The sequence below is a fragment of the Nicotiana tabacum genome, chromosome 2, assembly GCF_000715075.1.
Source record: "Nicotiana tabacum cultivar K326 chromosome 2, ASM71507v2, whole genome shotgun sequence".
Taxonomy (NCBI): Eukaryota; Viridiplantae; Streptophyta; class Magnoliopsida; order Solanales; family Solanaceae; genus Nicotiana; species Nicotiana tabacum.
In genome coordinates this window covers 83,674,378-83,685,664 of record NC_134081.1, presented here as the reverse complement: position 1 = coordinate 83,685,664, position 11,287 = coordinate 83,674,378, and the positions used below count along the sequence as shown (strand labels likewise).

The 11,287-nt window shown below is 35.1% G+C and overlaps 1 protein-coding gene across 2 annotated transcripts; it reads right to left on the bottom strand.

Annotated features, from left to right (window-relative positions):
* Positions 1–856: 856 nt before the first annotated feature.
* On the bottom strand, positions 857–5,782 carry LOC107785043 (G-type lectin S-receptor-like serine/threonine-protein kinase At4g27290). Of its 2 annotated transcripts, XM_016606263.2 has the most exons (8): positions 4,699–5,779; positions 4,209–4,528; positions 2,670–2,807; positions 2,384–2,508; positions 2,103–2,313; positions 1,764–2,001; positions 1,532–1,682; positions 857–1,441 (listed from the first exon to the last, which is right to left on the bottom strand). In XM_016606263.2, exons 1-8 carry the CDS (start codon positions 5,643–5,645, stop codon positions 1,178–1,180), a joined length of 2,394 nt encoding a protein of 797 aa, XP_016461749.1. In that variant the 5' UTR covers positions 5,646–5,779; the 3' UTR covers positions 857–1,177. The 2 variants fall into 2 exon arrangements, with proteins under 2 accessions (XP_016461749.1, XP_016461750.1); XM_016606264.2 differs by lacking the exon at positions 857–1,441 and having other exon boundaries at positions 1,634–1,665; positions 4,699–5,782.
* Between the last annotated feature and the right edge of the window lie 5,505 nt (positions 5,783–11,287).

The following is an 11,287-nucleotide window of genomic DNA, read 5'->3' as shown; positions in this document are numbered from 1 at the left end:
TCCAACTGCTTTTCCTGGCCCAAGGGTCTTCTGGAAACAACATCTTTGCCTTTTTAAAGTAGGAGTATGGTACACTCTATCCTCCCCAAACCCCACTTGTGGGACTACATTGGATTTTTTTGTTGTTGTTGTTGTAGCCAGGTATATGCTTTTTCCTTGCAAGTGTTTGTCATAAATGAAATTGCAACTGATAATCTCAAAGGTACTGTAAGAGCCTTACTCAAAACAAGAGCTAGCTCACAATTTGAGGACTACCCAAGACAGATTTTCTCATCCCTTAATAGCTAATGTGGGACTCAACTGTAACAAGATAATAGAATAGGTTCTGTTCTTTTCTTCATCTTTTTTTTTTTTTTTTTTTTGTGACAATAACTTTGAGAACCTGTTTTTGTATGTAAATTCAGTAACTAACTATATTAGTCGTGCCACAACTTGTCTAAAACCTTTGGTGGGTCAATTTGGAATTGACCTATTCTTTATTACCTCACTTACCAATTCACTAATACCGAATGAATTGAACGAGTTACATAAACTTAGCTAATTTTTACGCCTCTAAATTTTTATGTCATAGGATTGTAGAAGCTTGTTAACATCCAGTCAATAGTATGAGTTGATTAAGGCCTGTCTATATTCTTGATATACTATATATCCAAGATTCTATGCTAATTGGACCAACAGAGACCATTGAGGAGAAGATCCCAACTTTTATATAATCTGCAAGTGATCTCCTATACTAACATCAACGCAGTCTTTTCCTATGCCTTTTTACCAAAGTAAGATCGTTCACAGAACCATTGGAGCTGTATGTTACAGTTACATGCAATTAGAATTGCAGTTATGCTGTTACTAGTCTTAGTTATAGGATTTATACTGCTGCATTCTTAAATATATAGGAAATGTACAATTGCAAAGGATGTAAATGCATAGGAGTAGAATACAACTTGATTCCATCCTTTCCGTCTTCCGCCTCCACTCTTCTTCAAACAAACCTGATAATGTTCTCAGTACCCCTTAAACCCCTCGCCTTGATCTTTAAGTTGAGGTTTTTTCCTCATTAACTGTCAAAGTTTGCTTTATCCGTATAAATTTATGCACTCACTATGTATTACATAAATTTCAGGTTTTCTTATGATTAATTAATTGGATGCACAATGGGCTCGACCGAATTTCAAAAGGATTAACTGATAAATTCAGCTGACTCTGTTGATTCCATTGAATTCCTCTCTATAAAAAAACCAGGCTGCTTTGGTTGAGGAAGAGCCAGACCTTCATTTCCCAACCAGAAAACTACTGATGCCATTGTAGGCCTATCCTCTGGCAGTTTTTGGACGCACAACAAACCAACCTGAATGCATCTCAATACTTGAGATTCTGAAAATGATTCTTTCAAACATTCGTCCATCAGTTCCAACGCTTTGCCTTCATTCCAAAGTAACCATGCCTAAAGTAACAAACAGAACACATTTATACAGTTGCATGCACAATAGAAATAGTGACTGACGAAACAAAGTTTTGTGCTGTATCTGCTTACATGTCCCAAAAGATTGTGATGATGTTCCAAATGACGAAATTTCCTGTTCCTTCTGCCACTAATTATTTCTAGAATGATTACGCCAATACTGAATACATCTGATTTTACTGAATATTTCCCATCAACAGCATATTCTGGGGACATATATCCACTGCATCAACTCATCAAATTTTAAGTTCATGTACTGATTGAATATAATAAAGATTGTATGATGAAGGTTTGTAGAACTTACTATGTCCCTATTACTCTCTTAGTTTTTCCTTCCATTTGGTCTCCGCCAAAACTTTTGGCAAGGCCGAAGTCAGAAATTTTGGCATTCAAGTCACTATCTAATAAAATGTTGCTGGTCTTGAGGTCTCTATGAATAATTCTAAATCTTGAGTCCTGGTGAAGATAAAGAAGACCTCGAGATATTCCCATAGCAATTTCAAAGCGGTTCTTCCATGGAAGTGAGGGATCTCTGCTTGGATCTGCACAATGTAGGCCTAATTATTGAGGGCTTGCAGGAATATTGAGGACTTATCAAATATTGAGGACTTATCAATGTAGTATTTAGTTAAAGAATCATTACCAAAAATGAAATAGTCCAAGCTCGTGTTTGGCATAAACTCATAGATTAGCATCCTTTCTTCTCCTTCAAGGCAACAGCCCAAAAGCTTGACAAGGTTCCTGTGCTGCAGCTTGGAAATGAGAACGATTTCATTTTTTAACTCTTGAACGCCTTGTCCAGAATACTTTGATGGCCTCTTTACTGCTATATCTTGTCCATTTGGTAGGATACCCTGCAATGTTTTTTAGCAACAGTCAAATGTGCCACTTCTAACTAGAGGTTGAAGATCAAAGTTGATTTACCTTGTAAACTGGTCCAAAGCCACCCTCACCAATCACATTAGCAGAAGAGAAGTTTTTAGTGGCACTAGTAACAGTAACTAAATCAAACAATGGCAACTCGGGATCTTCGTTTCCAACTTCTGCACCTGTCAGTATATATTTGTCGGTCACGAGCATGATATTAATGAGCTCTTCCATACAACAGATTATAAAAAAAAAAAAAAAAAAAGCAACCCAATCTTTTGGTAAAGGTGAAGAATATTAGCTAGATGGAGATTTTCTAATAAAGAATATTAGACAAAGGTACCTCTAGTATATTTTTCTGTTCTTCTGTTCTTTCTTTGGAAGGAAAACCAAGCTACAAAGCTGAGGATAAAAGCTGCTACCACTGCTGAAATGATCGCAATCAGGGCTGACCTCTTTCTCCTCCGATTCCCGTCTGAGTCTATTCAAGAAATAGTCCATAAGCAGTCTTCAATTGACATATGAATTGGCCATATCAGTATGAATTGTTTCAGTGAGTTATTTTTATTTTGTTATTGAACCTCTTCCCCTAAGCTAGTAATGCTTTCGGGTACTGGACTTTCCTCATCTACATTCGCGCTGCTTCTCCTGGCTGCATGGTGCTTCTACAGAGAGTTGAAGCACCTTCAGAATTTCAGTGTGCAGGACTTACTGAAAAAGTAGCCAATTTCAAGCTGTACTGGTAGTTAGAACATCTTTTCTGTTAGATGACCAAAGTACAGCGGACTATCTCAGGTAGTATCTAATATTACTCTGAAGCTAATATGTTATTGTGCAGCAAAAGTTTCAAGAGGTCAAGTTAGAGGCGACTCCAATATTTATAGTGATTGGGCCAGATTTGGTCTGAATTCTCTCTCTCTCTCTCTCTCATACACACACACACACACTCTCTCTGGCCAGCTCTCTCTCTCTCACACACACTCTCTCTCTTTGGCCAGAGCTGAAGAAGTGTACAACCACCTAAGTTGCTCGGACTCGGGTGGGGTTGTCTAATACGGGTGCGGATTTTTAAGGATACGGTTGCGAGTATTCTGCTAAAAATAATTCAAATATCTAAAAATAGAGTTATAAAAATATTTCTAAATTATGAGACATTATGTGAAAAACTTGCAGGTATTCCAAGAAGGAGAAAAATATTAATCAAGGGGAGAAGGTGATAAGAGGAAAAGGACTGACATAGAAATATGTATGTACAAGGTATTCCATTTTCTTCAAAATTTCACTTATCTTTTGTTTTGATTTCAGATCTGTCCCCAATTTCTCACTCGATTTTGGTCCAAGTACCCAAAATCGGTGATCAGACCCGGTATAGATTCACACCCACACCCACGTTGTGTCGACATGGGTACCAAACTGTAAGTGAAGAGTCCGAGACTTAGACAACCACACCCTCTGTTGACATCCTGTATCTGCCTTGACGTCTAGCATATCTTAAGCCTTTACAAGGGAGAAAACTTCTCCTTAGCAATCCTACTAATTTATCAGTGTACTAATTGTAGTGCCATACAAGAAGAGCGTAAGGGTCCTGCTTGTATGGCACCTCAAAGGGAAAAAAATTGTAGATAAGACATTTAATGGTTGATAAAACCTTAGAAAAATTTTCTTATGTTTCAGTAAGTTAGCAACACCACCAGGGTCGTCATAGTTGTATAAAAGCATTTTTATCATTTACAAATCAATTAACATATTACCAACTATTAAAGCACCTAATCAACTTTAAATCAAGTAAGTACATAAGATAGTAGAGTTTCTTCAATTCTAAAGAGTTGTGAATCTATATTGTATAATAAAATGAGAAAATGGTACAGGGTAGGGTCATTACCTAATTCTGAAGCAGCGACTCTCACGAACAGGTCTTGCTCAATGTGGCTCAACTCTCTAATATCAATGAGTTCTCCAAACCAGAGTAAGCATCCACTTCCGCCATTTCTAACATCAAGATTTGAGTAGGCTGTACAATTGCAATAAGCCAAGCACATTTTTTTGCATCCTTCAAGGTCCATGCTCTGATTATACCACGAGTGTCTAGAATTCGGCATCTTAATACCCGTCAATTTAAGAAAACCATCTTGGTTACAAGCCAAAGGAGTTCTCCTTACACAACCACTAGACCAGTCCGCTGCATACCATTGATTAGGATACCTGTGAAGACATAATTAACTAATTAAAAGTGTGCTCTCTCTAATAGCTTAACATGGTATCAAGCAAATAGAAGGGAGCATGTGAAGGCATAAATAAGTAACTAAAAGTGTGCTCTCTTTAATAGCTTAAACTTTACTTTTATATGAGATTATCACATATTTTAGCAATACCTAGGTTCAAAACCTTGTAAACAGTCACATGGAGGAGAGTTATTGATGTTGCAACTAGCATAAGGACCACATAAAGAAAAACGATCACAAGTATCAGATTGTGTTGCCACGTAGAGTAACCAGCTGTGACTGCGCTCAATCCATGTTAGTTGATCTACCGTCCCAGCCTGGTTGATCACAATCCTGGTGGGCAGGGGCTCATTAAGCTCATATTTGAAGTAAATTTCCTGCTGGTTAATGACAAACCCGAAAGTGTAATATATAGTTGGCTTAATATTAGGACTAGAACTAAATGCAATACCATTCCATGGCCCTGTGCTAAATACTATAGACGAATTTTTCCACACGAAAAATTGCGGGTATCCATGAGAATCAAGACGTTCTATACATTCACCAGGAGCAGGATCATCGGTGCTCTTCCATGACGATATGTACCAATCCATGCCCGTAACCAAGTTACGTCCAAGCTTCATGCCAGGTAATAAAGTATTACCTGGATAATCAAAACTCTGCCACGCGAAATTAATTTCAGGATCTCTATCATTTCCATCACTGACAACAAGGTTCCCAGAGTCCAGGAGCCGTGCTTCTGCATTCTTTAAGGATCTTGACGAGTTTGATGACCAAATTGAAGCATTGGAACTGTTGATAAGTACAAGAATTCCATTGGGTCTTAGTGTTAACACTCCTGAAGTGTCATTCAGAGGAATGTTTCTGTTGGCAACCCAGACGACAGTTCTAGGTGATATCTTCTTGTACCATATCCCAACATAGCGATTCTTGGAATTTCCAGGGCTGAAAAATCCAAGTTCATAAACTCCACCAGCTGAAACAATTGTGTCACCATCTCTAATGGGTTTATCTGTAGTGATCGTGTCTAATGCTGTGGAAATTATTAAGATGGAAAAAAAAATGGAGCAAAAAACTAAAGAAGGTCGCCCTTTCATGGATTCTGACTCTTGCCTTTGATTTTCGAAAACTTAAAGCCTCAAAGTAGCTGACACCAAATGGAAAAACCAATTCCTTTCATTGAAAAGGTCAATTTTCTTTCCTTCGTTCCACCAGGTTAGAATCAATAGTCATGTCCAATAATTGTCTGTATAAAGAAAATGAAAGGAAAACTTTGAACCCCACCTATGTAATATTATGTCCCCCTTCCCCTCCCCTCTCCCTAAATATTACTCCTAGCCGTTTCAATTTAGATGAGTATTTTGACTCGGCACGGAATATAAGAAAAAAAAAATTGTTGAAACTTATAATGAGTAAAAACTTTGTGGGGCCATAATATTTTTGTGGTTATAAAAGCTTTCATTAAGGATAAATTGATAAAATGAAGAGTTTAAAATTATAAATTTAAAAATATGTCATTTATTTTAGAACAGAAAGGAAAGTAACTCGTCTAATTTGAAATCGAGGGAATACTAATAAAAGTTCTTTACAAAAATAAAACTGGATATTGGAAATGATCTAACATGCGATTTTCGACGGCTTTTCTATTTTATGAGTTTAATTGAGTAATATATATGTTAGTAATATTTTACTTTTTTTATAATTGTCAAGTCATCCACACGTAAGCTCTTAAAATATGAAATTTGTTATTTTAAGAATAAGATATGTCACATGTTATACTTATACCACATACAGATAACCTGCTTACACCGACTATGTCTGTTTTAAAAGACAGAATTGGGACTCGTCCGGGCTCGTCCTGAGGCGGAGCACTCGTAAAATGCCCCTGAGCTTATGTGTGGAGCTTAGTTCCGTGAGACTTACGCCTCGACCATGGGGGCTTACGCCCCGGATACGCCTAACGCCCAGCGTACTGGGCTCGCCTAATAGAACTTTATGCAATTGTGTGTAACTAACTTTATAAATCCTCAAATTTTCTTAATAAATCGTTGACTATTCAAAATTACTTTTTTCTTAATCATAAATCATTAAGTTGAGAGTATTTTATGTCATAATTAAAATAAAAATTATTGCACGTTATCCACTAAGACTGTATGATAGTAAATTTTAAATAAATCTTTCATTTAAAAAGTATTTATTTATTAACTTTTGTTATGTCTTTATTATATAATATTGTCCATAATTTTTTTAATAATTATTTTCCTAAATATTATTCTTTTCACATTTACAAGATTCAATACTTATTAATTTAATAGCTCAGTATTAGCTAGTAACTATTTACAAATAATTAGTTATCATGGTATAGTATGGTGAATTATGTGTCACTTTACTAACTTGTTGAAACTTAAAAATAAATGATGCTAGAGAATCATATTTAAATTGTAAATTATGTTTTTATATAAATTCTCTTTCAAATAGAAAGCATATTAAATAAAAGGAGTATTTTAAAAAAATATATCAAATTATAATATCGAAATTCTTTCAAGATTCATTACTCCTTAAGAGATACATATAAGATTTCGTATCGAATACATTATTTTTGATATTTGAGTTGTAAGGACGTTACAACTAAATTGCATATTATGATATATGTCATACTTTTCGTATTATTCATAGTTGAATTTTAATTTATAAATATTTTAAATAGATTTATATTATCTTAAAATTCTTGAAATTAATAAAATTTAAAAATTTGTGGGAGTTACGTCTGCATGTCTCAGACCTTACGCCTCATCTCGTCAGAGATAAAATGCGCCGCCTCGTCTCACGCCCGGACTTTTAAAACATTGCCGACGATGTATATTGGCAACTTTTCTGTTAGAGGCGGCTAAGAATTAGGATGTGATAGTGTAAACTTGTTCAAAGTTGTACGCCTTTGACTCCCTAGTTCAAGTTGAGACAGACACAATTTGACAAGCATATAGTCTTTTGTATCTGCATGATGTGTTTGAATGTTAGATTTTACTCCACCGATTTATAGTAAGTGATTATTTTATCTTTTTATTTTGGTTCAAAATAAGTGTTCATTTACATAATCAAGAAGGATTTAATTTTATATTTTTAAAATTTGCCCTTATTTACATATTGCAATGTGTCAAGGTAACAATTAATTAATGTTAATTTAGTGAATACATCTTTTTTTCTCTAAGAGTTCGTATTTCCTTAATAGGTATGACAAATGTAAAATGATCACTTATTATGGACCGGAGGGAGTAATATTTAATGGAATTTTTACACATATAGTTGTTCATATTCATTGTTTATTTTTTTTAATTATGAACATTAATTATACATAAATATACAATATATAATATACAAATTATGCATGTATTATACCTTGACTGACTATTTTAGTTTAACCGGTTGGGTGAGCGGTTATTTGGGTTAATATGGTTAATTAATACTTTATTCATTCCATTTATGCGAACCTTTTGGGAGTACGCAGTTTAAATTGATTAAATTTGGCGTGAATTCGAATATATAATTTTTAAATTTATATATTTAGAAACTACATAAAAAGTACTATAAGCCACAATAATTAATAACTTCGATAAGTTAATCGTATGGATTTGGATTAGTCCTACTATACCTCCGCAGCAAGTCGCTATACCTCCGCAGCAAGTCGATGGTGAATTAATTCAGCAATGAATAAGCTTTTGATTATTCTGGCTCATTCAACCCCCCTGGGAAGAACTATTGCTGAAGCCTTGCTGGTTTGGAAGTTGGATTAGCTAGTACTATTTTATAATTTCGCAACAACTTGATTGTGACTTCGCATCGTTGTAAAGTTATAAATTACTGGTCCAGCGCTTTAAGTTAGCATTTAGGAATTCTAGATCTATCATGAGTCATTATATTGTGTAACTGGTGTTTTTTACTTTAATGTCGGGGTGATTTGTGTGGTGTCTAATTTTTGTGTGCACTAATTATAGAAAGACTTGGTTCTTCTAAGTGTTCCTTATACTACTGTTGAGGAAATAGTAAATGTGAAAAGTAAAGAACACAAGTATTTTTATGTGAAAAACACCCGGCTCAAAAGGTGAAAATACCACGACCTACTATTCAGTAGGATTTTCCCCAACACTTCACTAAATTACTGAGTCAAAACAACATTTACAAAACTCTTTGTAAACCTAAGGATTAACTCTAATCCCGTTGTGGCAGCCAACTTGAACACTCAGAGTACCTAATACAATTGCTTCTAGATAAAGTTAAAAGGTACAAATTGAAACCACCTACTACAATTGAACTAGAATTAAAGACGGACGCTTGGAACTGGTTCTTCTATCTGGTTCATGTAGCTTCAGGTTCGCACATTTGATTTATACAAGAATTGTTTGCAAAATGCCTTGCTATTTTGCTCTCAACTCACATTTAACTTCAGCGTTTGTGCGTGCCTGTAGAATGAGAACATCCTGAAATATATAGAGTTAGTAGAATGAGAAATAACTAGAGTTTTAATGCAACTCTTCCTTGGTGGAAGAGTTCTAGTTATCTTCAACTTCTAACTCCTGGATAAAGTTCGTAAGGAGTTTTTCTCCTTATCATTTATGCAATCTTTTCGATCAGGAGATATCAGATATAACAACTTAAACTTATTTCCTTTACGTGCATCCCTTATGCTCGAATCTGCCTGTGTCTGTGTACACTGTGTATGGATCTGGTTCATGCACAAGTTCCTTTGTCAATCATCAAAATAAAAATTTACTTGGGCCAACAAAATAGCCCTTTTTTATGATGACAGTGTTGAAAGATGGCCAAAACTACTCATCTCGCTTTGAGGCAGTGAAGCACTTAACGAAAATCCTTCAGACTCTTTGCTTCTCTTTGCCGCTTTAGACAGGGAATATGTCCTTGTCTGTGTATTTCACTTTTTTATGGGGCTGGAAGTTGATAGATAATTGACAAGTAAAAGAAAATTTAAGGTGTCGAAAAAAATTAATCTAAAGGGGTAACATGAAAAAAAAGAAAAGAAAAAAGAGACAAGTTACAGATTTTTTGCTGCAGAAGTACAGGATAATGGGAGAAGTCATGATTTAGGATAATTTGACATACAATTGTGTTATATTTTTAACAACTTTGGAAAATCATATATATTGTCAAAGATGATGATTAAATACAAACAAATCGAATATCATTAATGTTAAGATCAGCAATTATCTTGAAAAATACAAAAGGTAATTTGTACTTTTATTGCCACCTAAATCACATACCAGCAAAAATGAAGTAAGGCCTCCTTTTGTATCCTTTAATGGACAAATTGTAATAACCAACTTGAACTTGCTTTAGTTAGTAATAGCAGTTTGATGAAGGAGAGGAATTGCGATAAGTTGTATGGAATTTATATGGTCTCAAAGTTGTTTCCAATATTAACTGTGTACTTGTACAAATTGAACTGCAGAAGCAATAGGAGACATTCTTGTCCAATTAGACCTGCATCATAAACTGCTTAGAATTTGCTGTAAAACCAACAGATGAGAATCCGCATTCGAATAGTATCTATAGCAGGTCAGTTTAACAAATCTATAGCATGAGTTATAGTGTGTGAGTGCCTTTTAAGAGCACTATAGTACCCAAGAGTGCTTGCAAAAGCATGAATAGCAGAAGAGTAAATCTCACGACTCAAAATTCGACTAGTCGTGATGGCACCTAACTCAACCTGCTAGGTAAGCCAATTAACCACTAACCAATTCCAATAACAATTTATAAAATAATTAAGTAATGAAAAGTCTTAATCTTATACATTCCCCAAAAACTGGTAGTACAAATCATGAGTTTCTAAGAATAGAATTTACAAAGCTGATATGAAGTAAATACATCTTCTATTTAAAAAGTACATAAACAGAGTTTTTATAAATCTAAGGCTATCATGAACAAGAGGCAGCTACAATAGGAACGCTGGTACATCTTCAAATCCGGCAACCATCAAGCACAAGCAGCCAACATCTGCACGCAATGTGCAGAAGTATAGTATCAGTACAACCGACCCCATGTACTGAGTAAGTAACAAACCTAATCTTAGATTGAAAGCAGTGACGAGCTGGAACATAGGTCAGGTCCAATACCAATAACCAATAGTAGTTCATAACAACGTAGGGCATATAAATAAGAAATCAATTCAGAAATAAAATGTTCAGCTTTATCACAATTTCCCGAAAATAGTTCTGCTTTTCAAGAATAACAGTGAAAGCCCAAATCCTTTACCGAAATCGTCGAAAAGTATGAGATAGTTTGAAAACTGTAAATTTTTCCAAAAAAAAAAATCCTTTCCAAAATAAGTAACATGTTTCATTTCCTTTCCAGATAGCAAGTGTGAAATACCTCTCTATGCTCACATATCAATGTGTGTAAAAGTCATAAATGACGTGATACCGTACAACATGAGAAAAAATGCGTCTCTATACCTGTATGCCATGGGTGTGTATGCCAATGCCATGTATCTCGGAGATAAATCATGTACTCACACTCTCAGAGTACTCAATATCACTGTATCACAATTTTCACTCATCATGCTCAACCACTCGATACTGTATATGGGCCATACGGCCTAGGGAAATCCATCCCAGAACTTACACAGCACTGACTATAAGTCACCCAGTACCGAGGAAAAAGGGCAATCCAACCCTGTGGAGAAATCCATCTCCAGGTATCAAGTACTTCGGACAAATCCATGTCCAGG